The sequence below is a fragment of the Tarenaya hassleriana genome, unplaced genomic scaffold (assembly GCF_000463585.1).
Source record: "Tarenaya hassleriana unplaced genomic scaffold, ASM46358v1 Cleome30, whole genome shotgun sequence".
Taxonomy (NCBI): domain Eukaryota; kingdom Viridiplantae; phylum Streptophyta; class Magnoliopsida; order Brassicales; family Cleomaceae; genus Tarenaya; species Tarenaya hassleriana.
The window spans coordinates 1,175,690-1,190,177 of NW_010966178.1; the positions used below are offsets into that span (position 1 = coordinate 1,175,690).

The window sequence follows — 14,488 nt, forward strand, 5'->3', positions numbered from 1 at the left end:
ATGGACTACTAATAGTGATATGCTTCGATGCCCCTGTTGCCAAGCATTAGTATGGCAAAAAGAGAGTACTGGTCGAAAGGATTGCAACGGGAATTACATGTACAACATATGTTGTATGCAAGGTAGGGTCAAACTCCCACCGGTGCTCGAACCCCCGGAAATTTTGGAAGAGTTATACAAAACGTCTGTTGGTTTTCGTACAAATATTAGAGCGTACAACTCAATTCTTGCATTCACATCAATTGGTGCCAAGGTCGACCATTCGGTGACATCAAGAAGTGGTCCATACACATTCAGAATCCACGGACAAAATCACCATCAAATAGGATCTCTACTACCTGTGGAAGGAAGACCCCCCCAGTTTGCACAGCTATACATATATGATACTGCAAATGAGGTTCGGAACCGCATGAGTACATTGAGCCGAAAATCGAGTGCTGGAGATTTAGATGAGAACATTGTGACATACCTCATTCAGATGATGGATGCATTCAATTGTCTTGCAAAGATCTTTAGAAGGGCAAGGGATCAGTATGAATCAGGCAACGTTTCAAATTTCACAATCACATTGGTGGAACAAAAAAAACGTGGTAAGCAATATGAGATGCCAGTTGGTGAGGAGATTGTCGGTTTGATTGTTGGTGACATGTCAACAACAACTGGTGAAAGAGATGTTGTTTTACACCTCAAACCATCTACCCATTTACAACGAATAAGCGATCTACATCCGTTGTTTATGAGTCTACAATATCCATTGTTATTTCCTTATGGACAGTATGGATTCCATGAAGAAATCCCGTACATAAATGAACAGAACACGATCAAGAGACGTTTTGTAACCATAAGAGTTTTACGCATACCAGATACAAACAAGATTATCTGAAGGACTGACGATTGTTAAAGCTGGGCGTCTGTTCCAACAGTATGTGGTGGATGCTTACACTACAATTGAGCAAGAAAGAATACGTTGGGTGAGAAACAACCAAAAGACATTGAGAGCCGATCTTTATAATAATGTTTTTGATGCAGTAGATAAAGGAGACACCAATGCTAAAGTGTTGGGCAGAAGGGTCATTTTACCCCCTACCTTCACTGGAGGCCCACGATATATGGTTGAAAACTACCATGATGCAATGGCGATATGCAGATGGTTTGGGAACCCTGATCTTTTTGTCACTGTGACGGCAAACCCAAAATGGCAAGAGATAATTGATCATCTTAATGCCTATGGCGGAGAATCTGCACATGATAGGCCAGACATTGAATGGCGTGTCTTCAAGATGAAATTGGATGACATATTGGCAGATTTGAACGATGGCATATTTTTCCCCAAGCCAATCGCTGGTAAGAAAATCTCTCCACATCTAATGAAACATGAAATTATAACTTATAACATTTTGGAATAGAAATATATTTACTTTAACTCACACTTGTATAATCATTTTTGCAGTGATATACACCGTTGAGATCCAAAAACAAGGCCTACCACATGCTCATATACTTATATGGTTGGAATCTATGTATAAGAGCCCTACAACAACTTACATCGATCATCTCATTTCAGCAGAGTTACCAGATAAAGAAACTGATTTTGAAGGATTCAAATTAGTTGAACAACATATGATGCATGGCCCCTGCGGTTCTGACAGACCACGCTCCCCCTGTATGGAGAAAGGAATATGTACGAAGAGATACCCGCGCCCTTACACGGAGCATACAACGGTTGATAAATCAGGGTATATTATATATAGACGACGGAATGACACGTCCAGATTTGTGATGAAAGGAGATGTAAGATTAGACAACCGTTTTGTTGTCCCGCATAACTTAGAGCTTCTGAAGAAATACAAGGCACACATCAATGTTGAATGGTGCAGTAAATCGACAGCTATTAAGTATCTATTCAAGTACATCACAAAAGGGGTGGACAAGGCAACTATCATTATTCAGAAAGGTACGAGCACAATACATGGGACATATAAGAAGACAGAGCCAGTGCATCAGAAAAATGAGATAAATGACTACTTGGAATGCCGCTATTTATCTGCATGTGAGGCGGTGTGGAGAATATTTTTTCCACATACATTATCAGAAACCTCCGGTCACAAGATTATCGATACATCTACCTAATCAGCACAGTTTGATATTTGACGACTCAACAAATCTTGAGCATGTTGTTTCACGACCAGACACACGGGAAACCATGTTTACTGAATGAATGCACACCAACGAACTGCACGAAGAAGCAAGGCAATTGACATATGTGGAATTCCCAACCAAGTTTGTATGGAATAACACTGGAAAATATTGGAGTCAGAGGAAAAAAGGCTTCAATATCGTTCGAGTTGTAAACATCCATCCAGCTGCAGGAGAGCTATACTATTTAAGGATGTTAATAAATATCATAAAAGGACCGCACAGTTATGAGGAAATTCGTACGGTTGTTGGTGTTAAATACAATACATTCAGATCCAAAAACAAGGCCTACCACATGCTCATATACTTATATGGTTGGAATCTATGTATAAGAGCCCTACAACAACTTACATCGATCATCTCATTTCAGCAGAGTTACCAGATAAAGAAACTGATTTTGAAGGATTCAAATTAGTTGAACAACATATGATGCATGGCCCCTGCGGTTCTGACAGACCACGCTCCCCCTGTATGGAGAAAGGAATATGTACGAAGAGATACCCGCGCCCTTACACGGAGCATACAACGGTTGATAAATCAGGGTATATTATATATAGACGACGGAATGACACGTCCAGATTTGTGATGAAAGGAGATGTAAGATTAGACAACCGTTTTGTTGTCCCGCATAACTTAGAGCTTCTGAAGAAATACAAGGCACACATCAATGTTGAATGGTGCAGTAAATCGACAGCTATTAAGTATCTATTCAAGTACATCACAAAAGGGGTGGACAAGGCAACTATCATTATTCAGAAAGGTACGAGCACAATACATGGGACATATAAGAAGACAGAGCCAGTGCATCAGAAAAATGAGATAAATGACTACTTGGAATGCCGCTACTTATCTGCATGTGCGGCGGTATGGAGAATATTTTCATTTCACATACATTATCAGAAACCTCCGGTCACAAGATTATTGATACATCTACCTAATCAGCACAGTTTGATATTTGACGACTCAACAAATCTTGAGCATGTTGTTTCACGACCAGACACACGGGAAACCATGTTTACTGAATGAATGCACACCAACGAACTGCACGAAGAAGCAAGGCAATTGACATATGTGGAATTCCCAACCAAGTTTGTATGGAATAACACTGGTAAATATTGGAGTCAGAGGAAAAAAGGATTCAATATCGGTCGAGTTGTAAACATCCATCCAGTTGCAGGAGAGCTATACTATTTAAGGATGTTAATAAATATCATAAAAGGACCGCACAGTTATGAGGAAATTCGTACGGTTGTTGGTGTTAAATACAATACATTCAAAGATGCTTGCCAGGCAAGAGGATTACTTAGCGGCGATAATGAATGAATAAATATATTGTTTGCTTTTGTGTTTGATTATTTATTTTAATATCAAGTTTTTATTTTAAAATTATATGTACAATGAAATGTATATATATATATATATATATATATATTACAAATAATTGAGGTTATAAGCTATATTACATACTAAAATTGTAAAATAGTACATATAATACAATATTTATAATTGAAACAAATATTATCGTAGAACATGAAGTTGAAATGTGTCTGAAATATGTAGATTTGTGAGAATACACGCATGTATATTTGGTTGTTGAAAAATAGGTCCTTATCTTTAATCTAAAAGTTTTACGAAATTTAAAATTTTCCAGAGAATGCAATGACCCAGAAATTTTTGGAGTGTGCACCAACTGATCCATCGGAAAAGTTGCATCGCCACAACTGTAGCCAATCGTTCATTGTCAGGTTATTTTTTTCCTCCTGTTCCCTGGATACCTACTTTGACTACTGCATGAATTGAGTTCAAGTTTCGTAGTTTTGCCAAATGGATGATGGGTAAAGCTACTTCTTTAAGGTTTCCACCTACCAATCAATGTATTAGACCATCATATTTGTGTTGGATTTGTATATTCATATTAATTTAGCATTTGTTATGTTCTATTCTTGGTAAGATTGATTCCGGTTTTCAGTTTTTTATTTTAGTTAGTCTTTAATTCGGAATGGCTACACATCATTTTGTTCAGTTCATACGAAGATAAGAGAAATAGGATATATGTATATATATGATTAGGGATGTGCAATTCAGTTCGGCAATCTGGTCCCGAACTTAAAGAGAGGGCAATCCTTACACCCAGAAATGAAACAGTGAATGAAGTAAATGAATTCCTACTCTCCAAACTCCCGGGAGAAACAACAAAGTATCTAAGCTCAGACAACATTGGAATAGATTGTGCGCCAAAAACGGATTGGCACTCCCTATACCCCGTCGAATATCTAAACTCCCTAGAATTCCCTGGATTATCGAGTTATCGCCTACATTTGAAAGTTAGAGCGCCGATGATGATGCTAAGAAACATGAATAAAAAAAGGACTTTGCAATGGGACACGAGTAATAACAACTCAGTTAGGGAAAAGAGTTTTGGAGGCAGAAATTATGACAGGACCAAACTTCGGGGAAAAGGTCCTTATTCCAAGAATTATTCTGTCACCAACAGATTCAAAGCATCCATTCACCTTGCGAAGAAGGCAATTTCCAATAAGACTATGCTACGCAATGACAATAAACAAAATCCAGGGACAAAGTCTGAAACAAGTAGCCTTATATCTCCCACGTCCGGTCTTTACCCATTGTCAATTGTATGTTGCTATCTCCCGTGTTACTTCTGCAACAGGATTAAAAATCCTAGATACTACGGAACACTCAGATGACAAACGTAGCATCACTAACATCGTTTACAGAGAAATCTTCAATGGACTACCAACACCATAAGGTTAGGATAAATTATAAGAATCTCATATTCATCATTGTTTGCCAAGAAAATATTTAAAATTAATTGATATAAAATAAATTGAACATCTTAGTATAAATATGTGTACCATATTTATACAAATGACATTTTTTTATATGTGTGTACATCATTTAAAAATCATAATATTGATATTTATCTATTAATCATATTCTCTCATCTTGCAGATATTATTGGAGTATTACTCTTAATTCAAGCATCAAACGTACGAAAGTCGACGTCAAGTCAGAAGATTATTCTCCCTTTATTATTGGAAGGGTAAGTTTACCATTTGTTTACACCGCAAGTAAAGCCAATTAAAAAACTTTATCTTATTACATTTATACATACTAACATGTGAATTCGATATAAAACTGAACAACAATATCATCAAACTATCCATATAGGATAATCTCGCAACAAATCTCTGTTCACAAATGCACAGATTGAATGCCAAAAAAAATTTCTTAGTCGTTACAGATGTAAATCCAAAGATGATCGACGATAATTATACAACAAAAATTATTTTCTAATTTTTGCCTAGGGCGTCAAGGTTTCCAGTGAAGCATCTATGTATATGTTTTAACAATATAATAGATTATGATAAATATTATATTTTACCTTTATCAAATATATGTTATATAGATCGGGTGGAATAATTATTTTGTTACATCACCAAACCATTGTAATAATGGTTTAAAATAAATACTATATTTTAATCTTTATCAAATATATATTCTACAAAAAGAGTGGAACAAATAATTTGTAACAACACTAAACCATTGTAACAATAATATTCTAAAATAAAAACTAATATATAAATGTCGTAATTATTAGATTAAATATCATGCTGACTTTAAGTATATATATGTATATTGTATATTTATTGAATAAATATATTGTTTGCTTTTGTGTTTGATTATTTATTTTAATATCAAGTTTTTATTTTAAAATTATATGTACAATGAAATGTATATATATATATATATATATATATATTACAAATAATTGAGGTTATAAGCTATATTACATACTAAAATTGTAAAATAGTACATATAATACAATATTTATAATTGAAACAAATATTATCGTAGAACATGAAGTTGAAATGTGTCTGAAATATGTAGATTTATGAGAATACACGCATGTATATTTGGTTGTTGAAAAATAGGTCCTTATCTTTAATCTAAAAGTTTTACGAAATTTAAAATTTTCCAGAGAATGCAATGACCCAGAAATTTTTGGAGTGTGCACCAACTGATCCATCGGAAAAGTTGCATCGCCACAACTGTAGCCAATCGTTCATTGTCAGGTTATTTTTTTCCTCCTGTTCCCTGGATACCTACTTTGACTACTGCATGAATTGAGTTCAAGTTTCGTAGTTTTGCCAAATGGATGATGGGTAAAGCTACTTCTTTAAGGTTTCCACCTACCAATCAATGTATTAGACCATCATATTTGTGTTGGATTTGTATATTCATATTAATTTAGCATTTGTTATGTTCTATTCTTGGTAAGATTGATTCCGGTTTTCAGTTTTTTATTTTAGTTAGTCTTTAATTCGGAATGGCTACACATCATTTTGTTCAGTTCATACGAAGATAAGAGAAATAGGATATATGTATATATATGATTAGGGATGTGCAATTCAGTTCGGCAATCTGGTCCCGAACTGTAACGAACCGATTAATTCAGTTTCGGGCCATTTCGTTATTATATACAAATCTCACACGGTACGATATTTGAAATACCGAATGGTTCGGGAACGGTTCGATTCGGTTCGGAAAAAACCAAACGGTATTTCGGTATATAAAATTTTTATATAAAAAAGTTAATATTTGTAGTCTATTACTAATATTAAGAGTTTGTTTATGTAATGTATCGAGGTTAATTTTGATTTTTTCCCCAAGTTTATAAGTACACAACTTTTGTTTTGTTGTATAAAATTATTATGTTAGATCTCTTTACATTTTTATTATATATGAATTATAAATATATCATAAACCGTACCGAACCGTTTTTTCCCCGGTTCTTATTTGGTTTTTATTTATTACTACCGTACCGTCCTGAACCCTCAAAATACCAAACCAAATAATATACGATACTACTTTGGATACAAAATTTCTAATACCGAATAAACATATCCTAAACTAAATCATGAAACACTCACCCCTATATATGATATTCATTATATTCTCTCATGTTGCAAATATTGTTGGAGTTGTATTCACGATACAAAGATCAAATTTACGATTGTTATCCTCGAGTAAGTAAATAATTATACACATATTATTATAATAAAGTAAATTCTAATAAATTAGTACATACATAAAATCAATAACCACCCGCACATCGCGCGGGTCCTGGCCTAGTTGTTTTTAAAATTTCCAATTACCACCATAAAGGGAATTTACCGTGCCATATCAGCGTCTGATGTGGCTGATATGGTGTTGACATGTCAACAACTTAGGTTATTAAAATTGGTTCATTTAATCGAATCGGTTAAAAATCGATTTTTTTTTTTAAAAAAATTGGGATTTAGGGTTTCGAAGCCCTAAATTACAATCTCACATTCAGAATTTCTCTCCTCTCCTCTCCTCTGGTGAGACGAACTCCGGCGTGACTCCGACTCGTGTCGATGTTGCTCTGGCGTGGTTCCTGGTCGTCTCGGTGGTTCGCTCCTGCTTTTGATCGAGGAAGAGGATTCCGAAGGCCATGGCTTCACACTTAGGCCTCCGCCATTGTCGTCTTCTTCATTTCTCTTTCTTCTTCGTCAAAGGGAAGGTGGAAGGGGCTGCTGGGCTTCAAGAGAGACCATGTTGGATCCAAGAAAGCTCATAAGATCAGTGTGGAGAGATTTATTCACTCATGTACTTTTTTTTTCATTTCTCTTTACAAAATCTTGTCAAGTGGGTGTCGCGTTATTTCATCGTTTGCTTAAATGTTTTGTTTTTTATTTGGGTTTTGCTCTTCTGTTTTCAGGAAGGAGAGTTCTCAACTTGGAACGGAACGGATAGTGGCATGCAGTGAACCCGGATTTTGTCCTAGGATGATGTTTAGTTCACTGATTTTAAGTTAGATTTTGTTAATCTTAGATCTAAAAAAAAGATTGTTAGAATCTTGTTAATGGCGGTGGCCGAGATGATTTTTCCATTGACTCTTTCCACTTTTCATGTTTTTGTCGAACTTGGTCAGTTATTTTACTTTCTAAGAAAATATATATATATATATATAATGGTGAAATCATTATCTGGGTATTGTTCGAATTGGAGTTGGGAATTTGGGTGTTTGGTTGTACCAAAAGAAAATACGCAATCGTTATGTTATGATGTTGGAGTTGAATTTCGGCATATGATTTGTCTGATGGAGTCGAACCACCGAGACCACCAGAAACCACGTCGGAGCAACCACCAAGACCACCAGGAACCACGTCGAATCGAAACCCTAAATCTCATTTTTAAAAAAAAAAAAAAATCGGGTTTCACTTAACCGATTCGATTAAATGAACCAATTTCAATAACCTGAGTTGTTGACATGTCAGATTATGTGTCATCTGAGGTGGCAGTTTTTAGGATGTGTCACGCCACATCAGCCATCAGACGCTGATGTGGACGGTAAATTCCCTTTGTGGTGGTAATTAGAAATTTTAACAACAATCTATGATGAAAATCGGGAAAATTTGAAATCGAGTGTGGGATTTTATCAAATTAAAAATTGATGTACTAATTTTATAGATTTGGAACAATCTGTGTGGGTTTATGTTATTTTCCCTAATAATAATAATCTGTAATCTGTGTCTTCTAATGCATTTTAGGCTTTTTAATATGAAAATATGACGGTCCAACTTTCGTATTAAATAATCTTCAACCTTGATCATTGCCTAATCAAATTTGGTCCTTACTAAAAAAACAAATAGTTGATATACCAAATCTCAATTATTAGTTAAGCTTCTTCCGGGTTAGATGTGACCATTTCGAATTTTAACCTTGGATTCGATTCAATTATATTTGAATTCTATTATTAAAAATTATAACAACTCAGTTGTTAAATTAATTTCGATTAAAGTTTTTTTTACTCAACTCGGATTTAAATTTTTATTAATAAAAAATTTATTTTTCAAAGAAATTTTTTATTTTTTTTATTTGGTTCTCTTTTAGTTTTAAAATTTAGAAAAATTATAACTACAATATTATCTTATTCCATTTGGTTTGGTTAATTCTGATCCAGAATTTGACCAATATTATCTCTCGTTTTAAATAAGTTGTAAGAACTTATGTTTTATTTAATTTACTATTTTTTTTATTTTATTACAAAAAAAACTTTTTTTTAAAAAAACGGTTTCTTTTCCTTTCCTAAATTTCTACTAGAAAAAAGCCTACCAAAACTCTGAGCTCTACGTTACAATCTCTCGTCTCCGATAATTCGTTATTTTATTTTATTTTATTTTTCCCCTTTTTTTTTTGTTGGGAATAAATATGCAAAACTTTGAACTGCTCGAAGCTCACGAAACCTTCAAGAAGAGAAGAACGAACAATACCAAGCCAGGAAGAAACTCAGAGATCCTTCAATGGAATCTCCTCCTCCGCCTCCTCCTCCGCCGCCTCCTCCGCCGGACAGATCCAAACGCCTCCATAATTTTACCTTGCCTTATCTCCGGTGGGGACAGCAGAGATTCCTCCGCTGCGTCAAGCTTCCTCACCACCGGTCTCCTCCTCCGTTTCCTTCTTCTTCCTCTTCTCCATCTCCCGATCGCGCTGCTCAGAGATATTCCGCCGCTGCCGCTGGAGTCACGGCGATGGATTCCTGTCGGAGATTTGGTTCCGGCGGGGAGGTCGGTGTCGACAACGGAAAGGCGGGACTCGCTTTCCGGCTTGACCCGAAAGTGAAGGTCTCAGTTATCGGCGAAGGATTTGATGGCGGAGCGAGGAACGGCAGCGTCGCGGCGGCTCGGCCGTGGAATCTGAGGACGAGGAGGTCGGCGTGCTATGAACCGAGGGATGAAGCGGCGAGGATCGGTGATTCTCCGGGGAGACATGAGAGTGGCGCGAAGAGAGGTGGCGACGGTGACGGCGATGTCTACAGGGAGAAGAATGGAAAACTGAAGTTCTCGGTTCCTTTGTTGAGAGAGGAAATCGAAGAGGATTTCGCCGCCATGATCGGGAAACGACCTCCGAGGAGACCCAAGAAGAGACCTCGGATCGTTCAGAAGCAATTGAATGTAGGTCCTTCGAATTTTTGTCTCCTAAACACATGATTCATGCATTGTTTTGTTGCTGAGGAGTTGCCCGGAAAACCAAATGATTCTGTGTTTTTTCATTGCCCAACTTAGTATGAATGTTTCTCGCTTGTTCCTTGTGTCGACATCTGCAGTCGCTTTTTCCCGGGTTGTGGCTGACAGAAGAAGTAACAGCAGACTCATACAATGTTCCTGAGGTTCTGGAAACATGAAAGGTGGTTCTTCAGAAATGCCTTCAATGGTGTCAGCTTTTCTCCAAAATGTATCAACTCGTTCATGTTCTTCGTTGGCATCCTAGTTTTATATGCAGTTGTCATTGTAAAAAAGGGAAATGTAGCAGCTTTGGTTCCCTGTTAGTGCAGAAACCATTTCTGGTCTCTCTACGTGCTCTTCTTGTTGTAAAGGAGGTAACTGGGAAATCATCGGCTCATCAATACTGTTAGGTAATCCACGCATCATCATCAATCTAATTGTAATCTCCATGCAATGGAATATCCAGATGTTTGTTTTGATAATGCAGTTTCTCTTTTGTTTCTTTCGCATTTCGAGGATGTTCTCTGTTGTTGCCTATTGTTGGACTAAGAGAAGCTATATCAGTATTAGCTGTTAGATCATACAAAGATATGACAATGATTTGTAGAAGCTTCATGTTCTTCTTGAGCATGCATGTGTTGGTTCATGTTTGTGCAAAGTCTCAAGAACATGCTGTTATCTTCACCAATGGTCTTGGACAATATCAAAACCAGTTCAACTGCAATGTTTGTGCTGTTAGTTGTTGTTTGATGAATTCATGGAGGTAAATTTCCGCGTGCAACATCTCACATTTCTGTGGTCCAGACGGCTTCTTTTCTCTCTGTAAGTCAAGTAACAAACTCCAGTATGTTCTATAAACACCTGTGATGTTTGCTACTTGAGATTTAGGTCCTTATGTTATGCCTCTGCTCTGTCGTTGCCTATTGTCGGATACCAGCTTAAGATTATCCAAAGATGATCATGCCCGGTTGTAATATGACAGATATTTCTAGCAGCTTCTTGTTTTTCTGGCATTCGTTTTCGGTGGTCCACAGTTGTGCAAGGTCTGTATATTCTAGACGAGGACATGCCTTTCTGTTCAGAAATGTTGTTGTGCATATCCAGATTAGCTGAGTAACAGGTGTGCTGTAAGATTATCTGTCAATGACTTCCCAGGTCAAACAAGCTTCTGTCTACGTGATAACTCACGGTCCACGGTTCAGAAGGCACTCTGATTCTCCGGTAAGTCAAGCCAACTTAATTTTCATTATCTGAAAACCTAGAAGACGTTCCTGCCATATGGATATTTGGGAACTTTTCTGAGACAGAAGATCAGCTGATGAATCCTAGAGGGCAAGTGATAGAAGATGATATGGCCTGATTTAGCAATCCTGGAGATAGTCTCTGCTCGAGTTATGCAAGCTAGTGATTCTCAGTGGAGCATTTGGTAGGTTATTTCTTCTTTTGCTCATATTAATGTACCCTATGACATTTCTTTTTCAGGTTTTGATCTCAGAGTTCAGTCAAAGGAGAGGAGCAAGGATGGGTTTTGGCTTATCTAAAATCAATGCTTCAGGGAAAGTCGATTCCAAGGTACTTCTTGAGACGGGTCACGAGATCCTAAAGCTTTCCCTGATAAGAAATAATGATCGAGACCAAAGCTTTCTAACGCGAATTCAGTGGCTGGCATTACTAGATCCATTGTCTTTTATTTTTATGTCGAATAGTCTTTGAGTGAACAAGATTCACTTAGTAACAACCATGATGATAGAAGAACGTCTTTATCCATCGGAAGCCATGATCGGGCTAAGAAGGCTTAACACTGAACCACATACAATGCCTTGCCTTGCCGACCTCCAGCGCGCGAGGCCGCAGATATCAGGTAAAGTACCCTTTGATGCCTATTATAGATTACACTTTTATTCCCTCACTTGAAATCTCCTTTTATATATGTATATATAAATATATATCTATATATATATATATGAATCTAGCAGCATTGCCCCCTCTAGTAGTGGCTTACCACATCTTTAGACCGTTGAACCCTTCTTTTATTTTATTTGAAAATTCCAAACTCTGTGAACCAATTATTGAATTTATCCCACGTTTCAAAGCCTATGATCCTATCAGCCTTCTTACTTCATCGTCTTCCTTGTCAAACCCTCTCATGGAAATCTATTCCCGTCACTTGATCTGAATTGTATACAGTTTTTTCTGCACACAAGTCTCGGTTTTGATCATTGATTGCTATATATTGGTATTTTTGCTCTCTGCAGATTTCGCAAAAGGTCGTAGTCCTGTCTTCTATTTCCCCACAGGTAAGTTGTGTAATTTCACATGCTTCTTTTGTGATAGTCTTTGTCACCTATCATCAGTTCATTAGCGTCTTAAAAGCATGAATGGGAACATCATTCCTGTTTTTGCGTCTAGATAACGATGGAAACACATTCCTGATGCTGCTTTTGTGCGCAACCTGCGTTCTTGATCAGATGTTGGGGACAACGGATTGGGTTTCTTTCACCATTTTTCCGGAATGCAAATCTTTGATAATTTGACTGAAAGTTTTGTCAGAATATTTATGAGTTTTCCGTTTCAAAAATAACTTCGTATTCTACACTATTTTCCTACTCACATACATGTTATGAAAAGCTTAACCATCCTCTTTGTTGTCATCTATTACGATCAACAGCTATACTTCAGCTTTGTGATCATGATCTGTGCTGAATCAAACCACCAGCGGATTTCATTCTCCAGCGATCTCGGGCAATCCGAAATCACACCCGTGGAACCGTCAACCCCTGTCCGGCGTGACACATCTCTTTTGGATTCATCAAACTCCGACTTCGAGTTCCACATTTCCAGAAACTTGGATCAAGAATCTTCTCCAGCGGATGAAATCTTCGCCAATGGCATGATCCTCCCTATTCCGTTCCAAGTAACCGCAGCCGCCACAGTCCCGAAACGTCTCTACAAGTATGAACTCCCACCCATTATCTCCGCCCGCTCCCATGCCCCATGTCCTCCACCGCCACCGTTACCCGAAAACCCGAGAAAATTTGGGGAGAAGGAAATGATGGGCGGCAATGGCAGCGGTGAAAACTGGGATTCAGAGGCAGAGAAGTCGGCAAAGTCATTCTGGAGCTTCAAGAGAAGTGCGAGCCTCAACTGCGACATAAAAAGAAGCTTGATCTGCTCGTTTCCACGGCTCACGAGAAGCAACTCAACAGGGTCGGTGACTAATTCCAAAAGGGCGATGCTTAGGGACGTCAACAAGCACAGCTCGCAGAGGCACGGGATCTCGGGTCAAGGGGCAAATCCGTCATCTCCTCAAGTACCTTCTTCTCCTTCCTCTCTTTGTTGCAGTGCTTACCAATTCAGACCTCATAAGCTTGCGGGGAAGAAGGGAGGAAACGGCGGTGGAGGAAGCTTTCGGGTAAGTCCAGTGATCGGTGTTCCATCTCCGTTCGGGTTAGGATCCATTCTACGCCATTCAAGAGATCAGAAGAAGAAGAAGAAGAACTAAGGGATGGGTGGCATTTCTGGTTATATTAGGATTCCGTTTTTCGGTTTTAGAAAAACTATTTTCATTCGGTTTTTATATAAAGATTTTTCGCATTTTAGATTCTCATTTGGTTTTTATATCAGATTTTATTTTAGATATGGATATGTGTTGTTGGGTTTGATTTTGGTTAACCTAACCGAAATGTCTACCTAACCAAAATGTAGGATTTGGCTTTACATGGAGACGACCCTTTTCATGGATCATACAAACACTTGGTTTTGTTTATCCATCTAATGTCTACTAATAGAGTTTTCATGTAATTTAGGCAATGGAGAAGACCCTTTTGTCTTATTTGAACAAGAAATGGATCATATTGATGTCATAGGAAGAAGTCTTTGATCTTAAGCATAAACTGTTGGGGCATTATTTAAGAATTAAAGCTGATTTCTTGTTCAAATAAGATATTGTCTTTGATCGGAATGAAAGTCGACCCAACATAAATGTGCGTTCCGTTTTGTTGTGGTAATTCAAAGGGTTATTCGAATGCCAAGTTTGACTAAATAAATCTTCTCACATTGGAATCATTTTATCTTCGTTTTGTGTATCGGTATTCGGACATGCCCTCCATTTTCTCTCTCCCTCGCACAACTATGTTTTCTTTTTCAGCCTGTTCAATCAAACGTTTAAAAAAAGTTTTTACTTTTGTTTTAAATTTTATAAATTAATACCTGTTTATTTCAGAACTTTTCCTCAGTTA

At 37.3% G+C, this 14,488-nt stretch overlaps 2 protein-coding genes and 1 long non-coding RNA gene across 8 annotated transcripts; all 3 read left to right on the forward strand.

The window, feature by feature from the left end:
* Nucleotides 1–7,510: 7,510 nt before the first annotated feature.
* Nucleotides 7,511–8,199, forward strand: LOC104820384. The gene is made up of 2 exons (XR_772925.2): nucleotides 7,511–7,851; nucleotides 7,964–8,199. It is a non-coding gene; the product is annotated as an uncharacterized LOC104820384 (long non-coding RNA).
* Nucleotides 8,200–9,456: 1,257 nt separating this feature from the next.
* On the forward strand, nucleotides 9,457–10,732 carry LOC104820388. The gene is made up of 2 exons (XM_010550815.2): nucleotides 9,457–10,199; nucleotides 10,352–10,732. Exons 1-2 carry the CDS (start codon nucleotides 9,549–9,551, stop codon nucleotides 10,427–10,429), a joined length of 729 nt encoding a protein of 242 aa, XP_010549117.1. The 5' UTR covers nucleotides 9,457–9,548; the 3' UTR covers nucleotides 10,430–10,732.
* Nucleotides 10,733–10,847: 115 nt separating this feature from the next.
* Nucleotides 10,848–14,016, forward strand: LOC104820385. 6 transcript variants are annotated; one of them, XM_010550813.2, is made up of 4 exons: nucleotides 10,848–11,293; nucleotides 11,406–11,471; nucleotides 11,558–12,111; nucleotides 12,506–14,016. In XM_010550813.2, exon 4 carries the CDS (start codon nucleotides 12,871–12,873, stop codon nucleotides 13,750–13,752), a length of 882 nt encoding a protein of 293 aa, XP_010549115.1. In that variant the 5' UTR covers nucleotides 10,848–11,293; nucleotides 11,406–11,471; nucleotides 11,558–12,111; nucleotides 12,506–12,870; the 3' UTR covers nucleotides 13,753–14,016. The 6 variants fall into 6 exon arrangements, with proteins under 6 accessions (XP_010549115.1, XP_010549116.1, XP_010549111.1 ...); XM_010550814.2 differs by having other exon boundaries at nucleotides 10,848–12,111; nucleotides 12,506–12,547; nucleotides 12,919–14,016; XM_010550809.2 differs by having other exon boundaries at nucleotides 10,848–11,822; nucleotides 11,957–12,111.
* Nucleotides 14,017–14,488: the final 472 nt, after the last annotated feature.

Bases quoted from the DNA above. Each gene is read 5' to 3' on its own strand.
- LOC104820388 (XM_010550815.2), top strand. From the start codon at position 9,549: ATGGAATCTCCTCCTCCGCCTCCTCCTCCGCCGCCTCCTCCGCCGGAC. The intron at 10,200-10,351 runs GTAGGTCCTTCG...CGACATCTGCAG, and splicing joins TCGTTCAGAAGCAATTGAAT to TCGCTTTTTCCCGGGTTGTG.
- LOC104820385 (XM_010550809.2), top strand. From the start codon at position 12,871: ATGAAAAGCTTAACCATCCTCTTTGTTGTCATCTATTACGATCAACAG.